This window comes from Daphnia magna, linkage group LG6 (genome assembly GCF_020631705.1).
Source record: "Daphnia magna isolate NIES linkage group LG6, ASM2063170v1.1, whole genome shotgun sequence".
Taxonomy (NCBI): domain Eukaryota; kingdom Metazoa; phylum Arthropoda; class Branchiopoda; order Diplostraca; family Daphniidae; genus Daphnia; species Daphnia magna.
Genome location: NC_059187.1, coordinates 2,914,335 through 2,934,580, shown reverse-complemented (window position 1 = coordinate 2,934,580; position 20,246 = coordinate 2,914,335). Strand labels below are relative to the sequence as shown.

Here is a 20,246-nt window from a genome sequence, read left to right as displayed (position 1 = left end):
AAAAAAAGCTGACACAATATTTAGTTTTCGGTTGATGTGCAGACTATTATTACACACCGAAAAATATATATGGCACGACATCTTTTCAACACTGACAAAATAATAAAGAGCAACCGCTCTCCGAAAGAGAAAAAAATTTGTTCAATATAAAGAAAGCTGTGCGTTAGAGTGCCATAATCTTTCTCCTTTGTCAAAAGCACAATAAATTTATATGGAACAGAAGAATCTTTTAAAAAAAAAAGGTGAAGATCCAGCAGAAGTCTTTTCATGCATATAAAATGAATAGAAAAACGTGGCAAAATTTAGAAAACTAAAGAATTTTTTGGTGCGAAAGGCATTTGATAATCTGCGCATGCATTTCTCTATATATCTTCACAACTGTCCACAAGAATATATTCTATTGATTATTTTATATATAGCCAAACCAGCAGGAGGTATCATTCCATCGAGTGTGTATATAGTCTATACGGTATGTGTGTATAGATATAGCTGCTTGTCCCTGTTTTACATATATTTGATAGACCAATTGTCCACACACACATACACAAAGTGGCCCAACAAATTCCCCATTTCGATTCGGAGAGGAAGGAAGAGGAAATATCCGGAGGTATTTTTCCTATACAGACATGTCTATACTGGACACATTTGCTGACCACAGGCTTTTCCAACAAAAGGAGGACCTCGACATCTATAAGACGCGTTGAAGAGGAAAATATAATGAAAACAGACAAGGGCTGATGACAATAGATCAAGTGTTAAGAGACTTCTTACTTCCCCCCTCTTTTTCCTTTTCAGACTCTTATCACGATGTACATACAGGAGAGGCTCCAAATCAATGCTGACAGATCGTACTATAGGGATTTATGCTATCTGCAAAGACATCTTTGTTATATATAGTTGCCCCTTTTTGTGCTGTGTGTCTTGATCGCGTTGTATAGACCTACTAGAGGTGTGAAAATCGAGCCGAGTGGCCCCACAATTCACTGCGTCTTGCTGCTGATGATCGAATTTCATGCGATCGTTTCCGATTCATCTGGTTAATTATACGAGCCAATCAACCGTTACGTCTTTAACGTCCCAACACTTCAGTCAGCGCGTGTATATTATAGACACGGTCAAGAATTCCGGATTAAATCGAATCAATCTTTTCCCTCCTTGAAAACTATACAATTTATGCAACGTGAAAGATGGATTTTTTTGTTTTCACATCAAATATCGAAAACTTGTTTTGACTGTGTTGTGTATACACGCGGAAAAGCTGCCCACAACATCACAGAGGACCATCGAAAATCAAATCGATGCTGGGCATTCATATAAAACTATATAAATACACACGAAAATAGAAGAGATAAGAACGTTTTTGTTGGAGCTACACACCCAGCAATACGTCCTAAGTATATACACACAGGCAAAAAGCAACTGTCACGCATGAAAATCGAACAGTCTCCCTTCTTTTGATCGCTCAGAATTGAATTGGGTTTCAATTGGAACATACAATAACACACCGTGTAGTCAACTGCTTTTTTTTTCCCAAGCAGAATAGAAAGAGTAGGGGGGGTTAGATCTCCCCTGTCACTCTATTGAACCATTGCTAAATAGGGTCGATGATTTGAGCTGATGGGTAGATATGTATTTTTTTTTATTTTATATTATTTTTTTTTTATTCCTCCCCAGCAGTACCGTGTTTTTCAATTGGCACGTTGACCTGAGATATATCAACGGGAGGTCAAGTACTGTATATCTAAAAAAAGGGAAGCTTTAACCCACAATGTTGTGCCTGCTGTACGCATTTGAGGGGTTCCATATATAGGGGAGGGCTGATGGGATAGAGAGAGTGTTTTGATAGGTTCCCAACTGTTTACACGATAAACTGACAATAGAGTCCATTATAAACAGAAGTTCTATAACCAATTTTTATATTTGGGGGGTGGGGGAGAGAATGGCGTGTATTTAACTAGTTAACTGTTCAATTTTATCAATTGATTGGGAATGAAAAAAAAAAGAAGATTAGACCACCCCCTGACGTTCTTTTTAGTCGAGCAACGCTGCGGGATTCCAAAATACGAATTTTAAACATTCATTTCGAATAGCGATAGAGTGAATATATTATTGGTTATTTATTATTTAAAAACCGGATGTTTCCGAATGCATCTGTTGAAGGACGCACGTGATGGGCAGATTCTTCCCCAACAACTTCTTCTTTCTTTTTTTTTTTTTCTGTTCAATTTTTAATTGAGTCGTTTGTCAAATCTCGCACTAAGAGGATTAGAAAGCACCCCTGCCTCGAAAGGTGCGATAAGCTCGTCAGTTCCCCTGTCTACATACATCAGCAGGATGTCTGCACATATAAGGTTCATTTCTTTTAAAAACAAAAATTATGTCTTCCCACCTATGTGATTTGATTTGAGGCGAAAGAAAGACGAACCCTTCCCTTTGATTCTTATATGAGATAATTCGAGATCCAAAGATCAGATTTTTTAATTTTATTAAACCTTTACAAAAATAATAATAATGAAATTATTGATAGACAATAAAGGGAGATCTATAACGAGTGTTATGTTTCTCTCGCAAAGTGTGTCAATATATCCAGTAGATTCGATACGAAAATGTCGGGGCTGATGTACACACCATCAGATGGACGGGTCAAACAAAGAACAGGATGATCCTCTTGTAATCCGCATTGCAAAAAGGGCTTGTGTTTCATTTTTTTTTTTTAAATAGAAAGAGAGAGAACATCTTGAAGGCAAACGAAAATATGTGCAGAGTAAAAAGGATGTGTATATATTTGTGTGTGTGTATGCAGCATCAACTATATAAACGGGGCGGATACGCCCATCCTCGTGTCAAACATCATCGGAAAGCCCCTTTTGAGAAAATGTTGGAGGAGACAAAAGTTGCCATTTAAGCGAACGAGATGAAAAGAAAAAAAAGGGGGGGGGGGAGAGTACATGTGAAAGAAAGTGAGAGATTGTCACACACACAAAAAAAAAAGGAATATAATGAAGAAGAATAGAGAGCCTAATAAACACAAAACACATCACAGGGGCCAGGTGTTTTCTCCTCCTCCTCTTGTGCGTGTGTGTGTGTGTGTGTGTGTTCCGTTTGATTTGTCATTTCTTTTCTCTTTTGCAAAAAAAAAAATAAAATAAAATAAAATATATAAAACGTTTCAACATTTTCAGAAGCTCCTGTCAGCTTTTGATGGCTCAGCGAATATTTGAAAAAATATTGACACCAACAAGTGACAAGCTACACACACCAGCTTTCTCTGTCTATACATATACCTTCTAAATATTATAGAACGTATCTAAGAAAGTATTTATATGTGCCTTGTATGTGTGTGTATATCTTCTCCGGAACAGGCCTATATACACATGTGCGAAACAATAGCATTTTTTTTCAAAGTGATGCCATACAAACTATATATACATATGCTAAATTAGAACACGATTGGCTCACCGGGTGGGACAACAATTAAATTGCTCTTTATCGATGAGATTTAACGATCTTTTTGTGTTGTGCTATTTTTTTTTTATTTTCTATTTGAATATTTTTTTGTGTTACAAATCACCTGGATGATATGAAAATGCCGAACATTCTTTAGATGCCTGTAATCCTTTCAAAACAAATATACCGTTAGCATCAATCAAAATTTTTCTGAAAAATTCCGCGTCTTTGAATTTATTTTTTTTTAGATTTAACGTTTTAATCAATTTTCGTGTTTTGTTTTTTTTGAACATTTTCCGCTTGGAGCGGTTGCGACCTTCCGTTCCAACGGCGGATGTCGAATGATTTTCGCATCAGCGCATCGTTGAAACGGCTTCTATATAATCGATTACATTATGCACACACGCATAAACAGCTATATATAGACGCATATAGGCTGATGTTCCAATCTATACAAGCGCATATTTGCTTCATTTGTATATATAATGTCACGAATGAAAATCATAAAAAACGGGTGGCATTCGTTCAACCGTCACTGATTATTACGCAACTCACTATATACGGTGACAACGCAACAACATTTCTCTTTAGGGGTGGGGGAAACAGCGCCGTTTTTTTTTCCTTTTTTCGAATGCACAAGAGTTTCTGCGCAACCGCCTCCACCCCCCCTTTCAGTATATTATAGTTGCCGATAAGACGCCCCTTCACACCCACCCAAAAATCTGTCCTATACACTTGAACACAACACAACACACACACAAAAAACGATGTAATAACTTGATGAAAAGAGAAGCTAATAGAAATTTTAAAAAGGATGTTGAGCTTTTACGTCAATGCGCTACAACACAGAAGAAGAAGAAAGAGAGAAAGAGAGAAGCTTATAAATGTTGCATAATAGAACGACGGCGACACAATAGCCGACATCATAATATACACGTGTGTGTAATTGGATTTGAACGAAGAAGAAAGTTGACGACCATGTGTCTCCACCCATCACGCAGCAGCACATAACCCGACCAAACAGACAATATCTTTTTTGAAATCAAATAATAATAAAAAAAATGTACACATAAAAATATATATGCATTTATAAATAAACGTGAAGACGTTGTGTGTGTGTGTTGAAGAATGCGCGGCATCATCATCGTTATATTATTTGACGAAGAAGAAAAGAAGGGGGATGATTTGTTGCGATGCGGTTGCTGATGGCCAAAGCAAATGACACCGTCAACATAATCTAAACGTTGGAGAGTCTGCCAAGCGGTTAGGGTTGAATGATTACAGGCCATTGTATCGTTATTTCTCGCTATACTTTAGGCTTTATATATAGAGAGAGAACTATATAACTGTGTGCTGTGTATCGAAGCCGAGTCATCTCAATGATTACTTTGATTTTCTGGAACGTTTATGCCTTTTGCTTTTGAATCATTGATAGACACAGCGGTGGGCATGCCAATGGCTGTGTCGGTATGAAACCTTTATATAAATATGCTTTTACACCTTGTCATTAAACGCTAATGGCATTCCAATAGAAATTCCATAATACGCATCAATTGATTTTCTTTCGACAACATTTGATGAGTTAATCGAGCCGGCCGCAACAACAAATCAAAGGCAGATGGGCACCGCATCAAGTGGGGGAGGAGCCACTGATTTCCTTCTCTTTCTTTACATCCACCTTGATTTTTTGATTTATTTTTGCTTCAGTCACGACTCCAAAGCCACAGATGCCCCCCAACCCCCACAATAAAATAAGAAACACAAAAATTTTATATAAACCGACAGCAAAACAATAATGGCCGATGGGTGGAGCTCACAAGTTTTATTTATTTATTTTATTATTATTATTTTTTTAAATAATAAATTTATTATTATTATATAGATATTTAAAAAAAAAAGCTGTCAACGTCCGTAGGAAAAATCCAAACGGATGGTGTGTGTGTGTGTGTGTGTATACAAGGGGACGGAAGCCAATGGGAAAGAGCCGACGATGGCTACGATGGGAGGAGTTGCTAGCTAACCTAACCAATCCGGCTGGATGCGGGGGGATGGCTTTATTTATTGTTGTATCTTGAAAAGCTGGAGCTCGGCCCATCGTCAGCACACACACACACACACACACAGAGAGAGACACACAAACAAATAAAGATGCTGTTTGCCGCTGTTGGATGCTGAATTCCCTCGTTGGACGTTGACAAACCAAGAGCTCTTCAACTGTCCGCTTCTCCCTGGAACGGCAAAACCCCCCCTCCCCCAAAAAAAAAAAAAAATTAAACATTCGATCGTATTCTGACTGGCAGTTTTTGTTTCGAATTTTCAACCCGAAAATAGTTGGTCAAATTTGGTCGGATTGAAGTTAAAACCAAACCAAACAGAACCGAAAACAAAGCGAGTGATTTGTCCAGTGTTTGTGTCATGAGTAGTGCCGAGTCGCCGACCAACCGGATGCCTCCGCAATCGTTGGCATCTCTTCCGCCGCTCAATTTCTCCTTCAAAACGGAGTCGGGTAGCAGCAGCGCAGCAGCAATGGCCGCCATGTCATCGTCGGCCGCATCCGCACCTTCGGCCGTCGTTTCATCGTCGGCTTTGGCCATCCCGACGCATCCGCACGGTCTGCCGCAGCAGCAAACGAACAACCCAGCAGCGCTGGATCAGTACCGCATCCAGTTGTACAACTACGCCATGGCGGAGCGGTTGCGTTTCGCCGGCGTCACGCATCCAGCCGCCGCCTTCATGAACCCCTACGCCGCCGCCGCTCTGTCGGCCCAGTTGGGACGCAGCGCAGCAACGAATTCCGGCCAAAACGGCACTCCATCCGTCCCTGCGCCCTCATCCGATTTGAGTTCGTTTTTCTTCACGTACGCGGCAGCCAAATTCCAGCAGCAACAACAACAGCAACAACAGCAGCAGCAGCAGCAGCAGCAACAGCATTGCGACCCTCGTTTGTTCCATCATCATTCGGCCGCAGCGGCCATGATGCGCGCAGGACATGCAGGCGTGGTGAACATGGTGGAAGAGCCTAAACCCCAGCACAGTTACATCGGACTGATCGCCATGGCCATCCTCGGCTCTCCGGAAAAGAAATTAGTCCTCAGCGACATCTACCAGTACATCCTGGACAATTACGCGTACTTCCGATCGCGCGGGCCCGGCTGGCGCAACAGCATCCGTCACAATTTGTCGCTGAACGATTGTTTCATTAAAGCCGGCAGGAGCGCCAATGGCAAAGGTCATTACTGGGCCATCCATCCGGCCAACATCGACGATTTCACTAAAGGCGACTTCCGGAGGCGCAAAGCTCAGCGCAAAGTGCGCAAGCACATGGGCCTGGCCGTCGATGAAGAAGACTCGCCGACCCCGCCTCCGTCGCCCGTTACGGCCCATCACATGGCCGCTTCTTTGGCCGCCGGATGGGGACTTGGTCATCACCACCACCACCACCACTCCGTTGAGGGTCTGGGTGGAATGCATCCGCAGCATCAGCGGAATTTAATGATGGAGCATCATCATTCGGTCTTGATGATGGCCGCGGCGGCGGCCGCTTCGGCCGCCCCCATTCCGCACATGACGTCGCTATCTCCGTCGGCTTCGTCGGATGATGGCCAGGCCACCCATCGGCAGTCGCATCCGTCGGCCATTGGGGGCTCTTCCGCTCCGCGGAAGCGTTTGTTCGACGTGGCCAGTTTATTGGGACCGAGCGACCCGCAACCGGCGCTCAGTGGCGGACGCGACGAGCAGTGCGCTCTGCAACGTCGACACGAGCGGGACGAAGAGGACGAACGCAGTTCGGCAGCCGGAAGCAGCCACGACGAAGAGGAGGCTGAACGAGTCAACGAGAACAAGCGCATCAAGATCGAACTGGACGAGGATGTGGACGTGGTCAGCGAAGACTCGGAAGAGGACGACCACCTGCGCCGTTTGGGTTCGACCAGTCCGCCGCAAAATCACAACCTGTCCGGCGAGGATGTCGATCCGGCCAAATCGTTGGCCTCTAGTCCGGCCGTTCCTTCATCTCCGATCGGTGCGCCAGCGGCCGCGGCCGCCGGATTTTGGCGCTTCCATCAACCGGCCGCTGCCGGTGGAACGGCCTCGCTCCGGCTTCCCATTCCGGCCCATCGGCTGATCAACAACAACGCTCACCCGTTCAATCATCAGCAGGCCTACTTCCACCAACAGCCAATGTCCACTCCGCACAACCATTCGCTTCCTTCCGGCATGGAACAATTGACCAAATATTACGAGCAAGTGGCCGAAGTGATGCGCATCAATTGCTTGCAGCAGCAGCAGCAACAACAACAACAGCAACAACAACAATTGCAACGCAATCTCGATCAGGTGGCTGCAGCAGCTAATGGAACGAAGAACGCCACCGGCGTTGCCCCGTTAATTGCTAAACATTGAGAGATGAATGAGATGATTTTGTTTTATCATATTTTCGATTGATTGTAAATCGATGTTGTGTTCTCTTTAAATATATCTCTTCTGTTCTTTTGATGTCTCGGCCATTTAAAAAAAAAAAAAAAGGATAAGAAAAGACAAAAAAAAAAAATGTATCGATTCTTTTTCTGGTGTAATTGTTTGGATGTTTTCCCAATTGATTGCGACGTGGTTTTTCCCAAATCCAGCTTGGTCTCCTATATAGTATATACGCAGTGCTGCATCCGTGTGTGTGTGTGTGTGTTTGTATTGTAATGTACATTCTTGAACAACTACAACAACAGGAAATAAAATATAGAAATAAAAGAAAATGGCCTTTCATTTTTGCATATAGATTCCACAAATCAGTGATAATCATCAAATGATTTATCTTTTGCATACCGTATAGACTCGATTCGAATCGGAACCAAAGGTTGGTCTTCTCGCCATCCGATTAAGACAACGAATCTACACACCAACATGTTCAACGCGCACAAACAAAAGACGGATTTATTTGAATGATTGATTGTATCAACTTTAGTTTATCATATAGGCCTACTGCATTCCATTTCGAAAGTATTTGCTAAATTTCTTTTTATTCCCTCCCCCCCCAAAAAATAAGGTAGCAGACCTCAACGATGAACCTGCTCCCCCCCCCCGTTGAGTTTGCTCTCGTCAAAAGGACCATAGAGATCTTGATGGGGGAGCAAGGGGCCGCTCGAGCGGAAATGTCGAAGAGTCGGGGACCCTTGGAGTCGATCGAATAATTCCACAAGAGGGAACATCAAATGTAGCCGAACGCGCGCGTTGACACGCAATAAAAGAGGGGGGCCTGTGTGTGTGTGTGTATCAACAACACAACCATGATGATTGTGTGGCCATGGATATAAACCTTTAGAAAATATTTCGAATGTTAAGACAAATTGGAAGTTGCTTATATACGGACTATTGAGCATATAAAGACCCCCCCCCCAGTTCCTCATGTAACGTGTGTGTGTGTGTACACACAGCACAGCCATGGGCATGAAACGCACAATAGAGTGTTAATGGAGTGCTTGAATAAAAAAGGAAAGCAGTCGAGTATTATTTTTCTTTTTCTTTCTGATTTTTTTTTTTCGCCAATGATTCTTCTATTTATGATGAAATGTCGATTGGTTTCGCTTATTTCGGCCGGCGCGTGCGGACCCTTAATCGTTTCCGGCTTTTTGGACGGTCCACATCATGAAAGAAAAAAAAAAGAAGCCTGGACAATAATGCCAACATTAAACATTGATAGATATACATATAGACATGAGCTTTTTCAAACGTTTCTTTTCTTGATAGGCCTTTGTTTTTTTTGTTGTTGTTGAAGTGGCGCGCCAAATTCGAATTGATCTCCAGCCGGGCGTACTGATTTAATTGCATGTCCAACAGAAACACACACACACACAAGTCTTGATCGTTGCTGACTTTGACGTCACGTTAGCCACGGCTTGTTGGATGCGCTATACTTTTACTAACTGAATAAAAGACACTGACAACCCCCCAAAAAAAAATTGAAATAAGCGTGGGAAGGTGGTTCGTCTCCCTAATAAAGCGCAATCAAATCAAAGAGTCCAATCACATTCAATTTTCGAGTATAGATTTTCCAACAGCAAAAAAAAAAAAATGTTTTTTGTTTTTGTTTTTGAAATCATTTGAAAGACGTTTATTGTTATATGCATAACACAATGATACCTTTACATATATACAATATATATAATAGAGGTGTGTATTGATTGAGTGCATCGGGGTGTTGACTGTCACGGATATACGCCAGCACAGCATTCGAGTATATAGACACGAAGAGAAAACGTTAAAGGCGAGGGTTACATGTAGGCCCCTCTTTTGTGATTTGTCCCACACAGCAACGGCATCAGTTTGTGTACACACACACGCATTTTCTCATTCCACCGTTTTCTTTTTTTTTTTCGGTATATAATACACACGATGCTGTTGGGCATTCCTTGTTGTGTGTGTGTGTCACCGCCCCTAACACACACACACACCTTTTTTTTTTGTTGTTGTTCTTTTTTTTTTTGTGGTGTGTAACCTCATCCATTCTCACTTAACAGTTAACAGAGCGACAAGGTGCGCGTTATGTATACGACTCTCGTCCACTTTAGCAGGCATGTACATACAGGGCCAGCACGGTGAGAATGGGTATAGAGAATGGACTATTGATTTATTTGTTATTTCCCACGCATTTTTTTGTGTTGTCAACTGTGGCGGTGAACGGTCCACAGGTAGATCGTCTCTATTTCTCTTCAAAAAACGAATTAAAAATAAATGAAACGACATGAATCGCTTGGTCGTGAATCATTTTGAATACGAATTTTAAAAATAGAAAACATATTTTTGGTGGAATGTAGAATTCTCTTGTGTTGATTTAACACGTAAAGAGGAACTCACCTGGCCAAATAGATGACACCATTTTACAACTGAATTTTTTTTCCTTATTTCTTTTTTTTTAACAGTATAACCTACTTCTGTTTCAGCTCACAGAACTGCTGTTTAAACAAGCTCCAAGCGCTTCTATTACATTTTTTTTTTTTTTTTTGAAGTTGGACGTCTGCACACAAGTGTATATACCGTTCCTGTATAGATATTATATTTGTTTGTCATAGCGATGACTGCACTGCGCATCTGGCCCACCACCTATCCATATATCGATACACTTTATTTTGACCTGAAAATATATATTTATGTACTCTGTTACTTATTGATTCGTTCAGCGCGTGTAACCTTATTATTTTTTTATTTGACTTGCAATGCGCTATCACATGCGTCCTTGTTATTTCGGAATGCGATGCTGGCCAACTGCGTGTACAGCAACATTTGCATTCGAACAGACAGTGCACACCACCCACACACTCGTCCCGTTTTTTTTTTTTTTGCTTTTCTTTTTTTAATTAAAGATTTAATTAATCAAAGGCAGAGAATTCAGAACGCGAGTTACGCACCAAAATGGTTCATCAACATCAAACTTTCGGAGAACGCGCAGACTCAAGAAGCTTTTCTTTTCATTTTGTGTATACATATGTATATATTTATTGTTCTAAACTTTGTGAGTCACCCTCGGGGCTGTGTTTAGGATTTTCATGGAATACCTTTGGGCTCGTGTGTACTTTAACATTTTTTTTTTCTATTTGTTTGTCGTTTTATTTTTTTTTTGCGTCCGTGATGGTGGACAAGTGGACATAGTTGAAATATTTTCTGTCGGCATCACTCTGTTCTCAGAGACTTTCTTTTTTTTTTAGTTGACATAACCAAGATGAGGGGAAAGAGAAAAAAAAAAAATGGAAGCCGGGAGCGAAACTTGGTATGCAAATTAGAGAAAGGAGACGTGACTTTGATCGTCAATGGACAATTTGACATGGGGTTGGCGTATAACATTTGCTAATTTGTTATGTGTCTGTATATCGGTGCGTGTTGTAGGTGCAGTAGTCTTTGTCAAGCGGTTATCACTTGTCCGTATGCAAATGAGTTTGGTGCCGGTCTTTCAATCGGAAGCCGAAACGCCCGCCATCAATCGAACCTTATTTATCCCATTCCTTCCGTTCAAGAATTTAGCCTACGAAAAAAAAAAAGAACATCAGCCCTATAGAATGTTAGAAGGGGCTGGGCAAATCAATCGATTTGAATTGACAATCAAATTGCCCAACAACCATAGCAGCCGCACACGGCCAACTGCTTTCGCTTACATATGATGATTGCATTATTCAGCGCCCCACTGCAAAAGATTACCTCTCGTATATTTCTTGTGTGTGTATGTAAAGCCGGTTAAGTCGCTTCATTTTTTATAGTCCTCCCTTATGCTAAACTTCTGTCCGATGTTGCTTTGGAGCGGTGTATGTCAATTGGATAGTTAATGATGCACGTCAATGTTCCACATTTTATTTTTCCATATCGAATGTTTCCCCCCCCTCATTTTTAAAAACTATTTTTCCTTCTCCTTTCTTAGGGCGAGTTTTAGGAGAGACATATAGGACACCTAACGATTGAACCACATGCAAATTTCATCGTTTCCTTTCCGGCTGGTGGTGATAGAATATAAACCTATATATAAATTAATGCGAGTTGTTATGGACCTTCTCTCCGTAGATCCTCGGCCAGTAAATCGATTTGGCAAACCAGCATTTTTCTTACGTATATATACTCAATGTGATAAGTGAGGAGATGGTTTGCTGTACATGTTACGCAATGGGCTTCAAAAGTTCGGGCGGACTTTGGGGGGGAGGCTTTTGCTTGAATTATTCAAAAATGTTGAACTGAATTGCCATGGGTTGTAGAAATATTGTTTTGTTCAGGCCTTACAGCAATGGAAGCCTCCGACGGAAGTCTTCCGGGCAATGCCATTTTGTGTGTGTGGGTGGTCACGTTGGGTGCTGTTTAGCTCTTCCCAGTCTCCGAAGATTTGAGTGCCATTATCATCATCGATAAAATCATTCAGTTTTAGAAGTTCACTCTGCTCTGTTATATAGCTTGAAATGCAGCCCTTTCACTGACGTGTGCGTTCGTGTCACGTGATACTATATACCCGCAAAGCCAGAAGGTATAATGGGCGTGTTTTGTGCGGGGCCTATTCTACCTAAATCCTGCAGATGATAGCGATTTTTTTTTTTTTGTTTTCACAGAGAGCAATCAATTGAGGCATATATGTACATCACATCTAGCGAACAATGTGACACGCGGCTCAGCTTTCCCCTTTGTGTGTGTATTGTGGATTTTTGCCAGACAGTGTCTCTTGTATTACACATAACGCACAGCACGCAACCATTTTTTGTGTGTGTTCATTTATTATTACATTTTAGCCCGTGCTATTTCCGCAGTGATTGGCACGTTCGATCACGCGATGGATGTCCTCCCACCGGATTAGGAGAAATAGGGGGGTGGGGACTATTAGTGGGATAACTATTTATTTTCCGCGTTTCATCATTTCCACAGAATATTTTCAATACTAGGAGTGGTTAGGAAAACGACGTAAGAATATCCTGTTTGATGTTTCCTGTTCGACCTATATAAACATCTCGCAAGATTGTCGTTTCTGAAAAGTGGTTACTTCCGTTCTTGTTTGGCTGCATACACCAACACCAACGACAGCAACACATCCTTCAAGTCTATACGGCAACAACAACAACAACAAAAATAAGGGCGGAGCTCATCGATGACGTTGTGTGTAATGGAACTGTTATACACAAACCGAGGGATGGTATAGGAGCAATAGGCACGTCAATAAAAAGAGACATCAGTTTTTGCGGCTCAGAAAAAATAGAATTATGTATACACATTGGCAAACAGGAAAACGGCCCCTTACGAATTGTATAGTCCGTTCCAGGTAGGGTCGATGTGTGTTGTCAGCGAAGAATAGGCCAAATAAATACAGCGTTTCGTTTTGTTTTGCTATGTCCTACTCGCCGTTGTGCCTCGTTCATTTCTGCGGAGTGCAGTGTGAATTTTTGGGGTTTTTAAAGAGGGGGAGGACATGGAGCCCATAATGGAACAGGATGTTGTCCTATCGCGAATAATATGTTGTTATATTTGTTGTGCGTATGTATAGTCTATACACTGGCTCACCTGATGATTTGATGTTATCCCTGGAAAATGAGATGTGAGGACCCCCCCAAACAAAAAAATAGAGGGACATGCAAATAGTTAGACCTATATACTCGTATATTGGATCTCTTGAAAAAATTTGAAAAAGAGAGGGAGCGGATGTTTGCATTGCCTCGCCCATGCGAACACAAGACATTTCGGTGTGTGGATGTCAAGCGCAAAAAAGGGAACAAGGTGCTCCAATCATCGTCCCGTGTTCCTTCGGTGAACATCACGTGACGGCATACCGATCTACGCATTTTTTTTTTTTTGTCGAAGGAAAAATAAAAATATGCTCATCAAAAGATTGTTTTGAAACGCTCCTGTCAAACGAGCCTTTGCTCTTCGATGCTATACACACACACACACACAAGGAGGGCCTGGCTGTATAAAGAATGGTGTTGGATAGAACAGTGAAAAACGTTGGCTACGTGCGAAATTGCTGGCTCATCGGGACGTTCCATGTGTGTCCTCTTCTAGTGTGTCTATGTGTGTGTGTGTGTGTGTAATAAGAGAAAGGAGAATGGGGGATCGTCAACAAGCCAGCCCCCCATTTGCAGTGGTAGACCGACACTATACTCAAAAGTCAACACCGACATATCCACCTCTGCCGCAGCACAGAGACAACATTCTTTTGTGTTTTATTTTATTTTCTAAAGCATCACACCCCGTTCTCTTTCTTCTATCTCTACGACGACGTTATGGAAGAAGACACACACACACAAAAAAAATAATAAGAAAAGGCTTCACTAAGAGTTTTGACTGGTCTCTCTCTTTCTCTCTCTCTTTGCATTTTTCTTTCTTAAAACGCAGTATGTATTTATATAATACATGTCTCTTTAAGAAAGAAAAACATATTTGTCTGACTCGTTTTTTTTTTTTTTTTATAATTCTATATCAGAGAGAGAGAGAGGTGACGATGACATTCCTAACGCGGAATTCCAACGGTGCGCGTCCCAAGTTGATGTTACACAATGAGCTGCGTTCTTCACCCCAGAGGCTCCGGTGCATCGAACAACCGGCGTTTTCTGTTGTTGTTGTTGTTGTTTTAAAAAATAAGTCTTTGTGTAATCGCACAGTTTGCTAGTGAGAAACAATCAAAAGGCTTGCGATTGTCATTAGGATTTTATAGGAAGATGATCAAGTAAATATCTGATTTAGGAATGTCCACACGTCAGATGATTGGGGTTGGTATAACGAACGGGGTCGGGTCATTTGCATGTGTTGCAAAGTCGCATTGATCCACCATTTTTTTTTTTTTTTTTAAGAATTAAATCAAACGATTTTAAGGAGCTACTGACCAGACAGAAGAAAGTTCTCACGGCCTGTGATGTGCGTGAAGCGACTCTGATTAGCAGAGCGTCGAGTTGGAACATTTTGTAATACCCAAGAAATTGCGTCTCTTTGTACCGAGAAAATCCCAACATCATCGCCATTATCAAGACCGTCAGTTTCAGTTATAATCAAGCCGACCGTCATCATTTCACTTTGAAAATTGACGCAGTAGTTCACATCCTTTTGCCTAACCTCCGTCACTGCGTGTCCAGGCCAATGTGCAACTCGCAACGTTTCGCAACTTATAATCGCTTCATTGTTTGTATATAGAAATCGCGTTAGACATTCACAGAATCATCGTTTTAAAATGAATTGCGCACAACGTCAAAGTTTGAACGCTTAAAAAATAAGGAAAACAAGTGGACCAATGATTTCACTGAGCTATATACACATAAAAGAGGGCAGTGTCAAACATAATGTCGGTTGACAAGCGCATTCTCACCAAGACAAAGGCAGTTTTGCCAAATATTTTTGCTTCGTTTCCAACAACTCGAACTGAATGTTCAAGTAGAAGCGCGGCATACGTGACGTCAATCGTTCGTCCATCATGTAAACGACTAAACAGGCCTTCATCTGCTATACATAGAGAGCCCGCACAGCACAGACACAGTTTGTGCTGTAAGCCTCAAATTGGCTTGACGGGCGCAGAGCTTGAAATTCGACTTCATTTGCATGAGGTGCCCTTTTTTCTTTTTTTGTACGAGGAATAAAAAGGCTCGTTATTATTCCGCTCCGTTGCCGCGTTTCAGTCGAACTGTGGACGTTTACTACAACGTTTGAAACGTGCAACAAACGGTGAACACAAATAGAAGAAACGCCCAAGAATTTGGTGAGAGATTGTTGGCGGGTGCATTAACATGCGGCATCAAACGGGTAACTGTGTAGCAGCAACAACAAAACACGCGAGCACATCATCCAGTACGGAGACGGACGTGCGCAAACTTATATCGAGTCCCATTATTGCGGCTATAATAGGTTGCATTTAGAACACGGAGAAACTGGAACATGTTTGTGTTCGGACGTGTGATGCCTTTTCGATAAATGAAAACATCAAAGAAGAAAAGGGGCCTTTATTTTGATGGCCAGGGAGGATGAAGCGCCAACAAACAACAACAGCTCGAGTTCATCAGACGCCGCGGCGCTGTAAAATTGACGATCGGTCGGTGAAGATCGTGCAGCCAACGGGAAATAACCTGAATCGCCTCCCTCCTCGGCCTTTTTTTTTTTTTTTGGGAACGATCCAATCAATTCATTAGCCATCGATTTGCTCGTTCGTGCACAGCCGGCGTTAATGAGCCGCGTTTAACGTGCAAGGCCTCAACTATATACTACCCAGTCCAGCTGATTAGGTTTTGAACGACGAGTTTTCAGCTGCGGCCCAAATTTGGGTGTAAACACAGAAAAACGTGTAACATATATAAACAAGGGTGGATAACAAACACAACTTGCGCAATTCAACCACTTTGATCATTAGTTTCTCTCTCCAGAGCGTCACGTACTGGCGTTTGCAGTAGCTTCGCTATACCGAATCAACGCACCCACACGAAATTGTATTCTATTATTTCAGGAAGAAAAGTATAATCCAAACTGGATATTTTTAGTGGCTAGTTTTTGATATCAGACACGCGTAGCCGTTTGTTTTCTCTATTTTACACCGCACCCTTCGACAACACCATCTGCCGTTGTTCGGGTATTTATTTTTATTTTTATTTTTTTGTATTCTAACGTTCATCAAACGTAATAGGCTTGGTGAAACAAATGGTGGTTTCCCAATACGTAAATACACGCACCGCTTATGCTTCAAAAATACGAGACTCTGCGCACGCTAATCCGGATGCAACGAGACACCTTCCGATCCCCCCCCATCCCGACGTTCTCCAATTTTTTGCCGCTTCGCATTACAATATTCGCCTTTACTATTAACGAGATTTAATATTAGGCCTACTCATCACAGGTTTATGGATTTAAAAAAAAAAATAATAATAATAAAAAAAGAAAGAGCGCGGGTAATCATTTATTCACATGAGTAAGAGTTTGAGTTTGTTATTTCATCTCATGGCTATATTTAAAAAAAACACGCCATCGTTTAATACTTACTTGTGGTAGCGTCAATAATCAATTGAGACATGATACAGACGTTCCCGCGGGACTGACGACTTGCCATCGATCTTTCCTGTTGGTGCTGGTTGTGTAACTTTATGTTTATTTAGATCTACTGTATAAATATATCTATCAAAATGCTTCTGTATAATATTATGAGTTGCCCGCGTTGGGCGTGTCACCTAACGTTGTTATTCCTTCAGTATACATATACGTTTTGTTTCATTCGAAAGATATAGTATACATCCCGCTATATACTATGGATACAACGGTCTAAAGGACATAGTCTCCTATAGCCGAGATGTTCAAGAAGCCAAAGAAAAAGAGAAACAACTCCCCCGTATACCAAAGCCCGAAGTCCACAGAGATTTTTAGCCGCTAGCTCACCGAAAGCTACTCGAGGGAAAATAGAAGGGCGCGGTACAGTCGTTTATAAACCCCCTCCCCACCTTTTTACGGACTAAACGTGGTTAGATGAGAGAGCATATATATTATATGCGCATGGAACATTGGCGTGTACAAAACTGACATTGAGCTGGGTATATATATTCGCCCCCTCTCTTTTGTATAATGTTTCCAACATCTCTCTCTGGAGGATTATATGGCACAGTCCGGATCGAAGGGATCAGCATCAAATAGATATCAGCGTCTAAATAAAAAAAAAAGGGTTTTCTTTTTTTGCATGAGCGTGATTAGCACCGTTTAGAGGGAAAAGGGGGGGGGGGATGTTAACCACCCCTACCTTCTAAAATAAAAAAAATAAAAAAGGGTATAATCTGACACATGTTCCAGTATATAAATATACAGAAGCATATATAGAAGAGTTGAGAGGGTGTGTGTGTTAAAGGTCTTTGATTGGATGATGGGGATGTACCTACTCAGGCTGGTTATGAAAGAGACTCTGCGTAAAATGCACGTACTCTTCTTATTTTTTTTTATGTTCTGTTGGAAAAGAAAAAAGGGGGTAGGGTACGATTGAATTGGTGGATGTAGAAGGTGGTAGACAGGTCTGTTACACTTACACGCTTGACAGACGTGTGTAAAGTGAGTGTTGAAAGCAAACGCCGACGCCCGAGAATCAATTACGAAAGTTGACTGCGTGTATATGCAAATCGAATGATGATGGTGATGACAACGTGCCTTTAGCTATCTTTAGAGTAGAGCAGCACCTTATTTTTAGCCTTTAACATCGTTGACTGTTGCTAAGAGCGATTCTAATTTGATTGTTGGTTGCTCGAATTCGAAATGAGCCGTGCAGATTGCGAATCAAAGTGTTTCTTCTGTATATTCACTGAAAAAAAGATGTTTAATTTATTCAAAACCTTTTTGGATTGTCTGTTGTTGTTTTTTTTCTCACGATCTTAAGGCACAAAAAAAAAAAAAACTGAACATGTTGGTGTGATGATTGACCGTCGAGATAGATAGACAACGTTCCCTGGTCCAGGCTCGTCCAGACTATTCTGACGTGTGTCTAACAAAGAACTCTACACGGACAACAGAAGCACGGCAGTAACAAACAACAACAACCTAAAAAGAAAAATGCGTTGTGGTCTCAAACTGGATGGTGCGATAAGGATTGAGCCGTTGTGACTCGTTAAAGTCTTATGCCGTTCCATAAATATACACAAGGCCTACAGGCAATCAAGCAAAATAAGGGTCACAGAATGTGTTGGAAACAAAAAATGCCGACGCATCTTTTGATAATCAGGTGAGTTAAACAGTAGAGGCAACAACGTTTCCAATTTTTATATGTTCACTTCTATAGCTACTTAAATAATAATAAATAAAAAGGCACGATTGCCTGCCAAAGGCCTACATATACGAAAAAAGCTGAAAGCCCCGGCGGTGTTCCAGCTCTTTGATTCTTTTTGGCGTGTAGAACTTTTGGATTGAATTTTGGTAGATACACGGCGGTTCAGAAAGGATCTTTCTCCCTTCTCCTTGATGTATATATAAGGTAATTTTTTTTCTTTTTACTTACCTTTTTATTTTTTATTTTTTTTTTTCCATGGCTTTCAACCTTTTGCCGGTGCGGTCGGCGAAGAGTTTCTCTCTCTCTCTTTCTCTCCCCTTCAGGAAAAAAAAAGAAAAAAAGTCGGCAAACCAAATTACAAGAGCACATTTCAAGAGTGTCAATTAGAGAATCCGACAGCCTGCTACACACAAGTGCTGTTCCTCCTCTGATTCCGACTCTTCTTTTGAGGTCTTTTTTCTTTCTTCCCCATCATCTGGTGTTCACATTTTTCTTTACAGATATATACCATAACACGGAAAGCTTTTCTTATACGCGCTTTTGCCTTCGTCTCTCTCTCTTTTTTTTTTTTTTTTTTAAATTCTTTTTTGTGTGCGTATGTAGCCCGAATGCTTATCATCATGCATAATGGCCACGCCCCTACACTTTTGCCTGATTATGATGTCGCTGTTGGTTTTTTTTTTTTCCTTTCCTTTCTTGCGCCGGTTCTCACCAACGGAGCGGAGATATTGTAAAACATGCGAAAAGAGCCGTCAATCATATCGGTCACTTCTTTTTTTTTCTTCCCCTCCCCTCCTTCAGAGTGTGTTGACTGTTATGTTGTTGTTTTTGGATTCAAATAGAATTTATATGAATATATATTTCTTTTTTTACTTTGTTCGTTAAAACGGGTTTCCTGATAGTTTTCTTCATTTGTTATCGACATGGACGTGAGCGTTTCAAAACGCTTGGTATTCGCTCACCATCTATTGTGTAACGGTGGAACTAAATGCTGCGAACATTTGGTTTCTGATCACGTCAATATCGAATTGCTGCGAGTCAGACGTCATCCCAACCGGAGATTAAAAACGTGACCCTTCAAAAATGCACGTGACTTTATTATGTCCAACAGAGTATTTGATTTTTAGTTAAAGTGAACATTGTTGTGCCGCTATCGGGGGAAATAAAAAAAATTCCCTTATCGACTCGGACAACGGATGACGTCCATATAGTTTTCTTTGTCTGATTGGAAACGGATGACGATTGGACGCAGATTAACACGTATACTTTGTGTAACGTGATTGATGGCTTGACGAAGGTCAACAAAATTGTTGCATTCGATCAGTTTCGATCGTCTTATAATGCCGTTCTTTTAGCCGCATCCGCCGATTTGCGTCATCGGATAGTCCTTCAAATGCATTCCGAACGGTATTAGACGATTTTCATATCATCTCGTGCTGCCAATTTTTTTTTTGAAAGGAACAAAGTAAAGTGTCTAAAGATCTACATATTAAAGCCTTTTGACGATTTGCTGGAAATTGAAGGGGGATAGGAAAGAAACTCAAACCTTATACGTTCGGTTTACGATTGAAATCAGAAGGGA

The 20,246-nt window shown here is 41.3% G+C and overlaps 1 protein-coding gene and 1 long non-coding RNA gene across 2 annotated transcripts; one reads left to right on the top strand and one right to left on the bottom strand.

Annotated features, from left to right (window-relative positions):
* Positions 1–5,611: 5,611 nt before the first annotated feature.
* On the top strand, positions 5,612–7,939 carry LOC116925556. The gene has a single exon (XM_032932271.2). The coding sequence runs from the start codon at positions 5,863–5,865 to the stop codon at positions 7,846–7,848; it is 1,986 nt and encodes a 661-aa protein (XP_032788162.2). The 5' UTR covers positions 5,612–5,862; the 3' UTR covers positions 7,849–7,939.
* Positions 7,940–12,577: 4,638 nt separating this feature from the next.
* On the bottom strand, positions 12,578–14,016 carry LOC116925655. The gene is made up of 3 exons (XR_004395654.2): positions 13,459–14,016; positions 13,199–13,396; positions 12,578–13,069 (listed from the first exon to the last, which is right to left on the bottom strand). It is a non-coding gene; the product is annotated as an uncharacterized LOC116925655 (long non-coding RNA).
* Positions 14,017–20,246: the final 6,230 nt, after the last annotated feature.

Bases quoted from the DNA above. Each gene is read 5' to 3' on its own strand.
- LOC116925556 (XM_032932271.2), top strand. From the start codon at position 5,863: ATGAGTAGTGCCGAGTCGCCGACCAACCGGATGCCTCCGCAATCGTTG.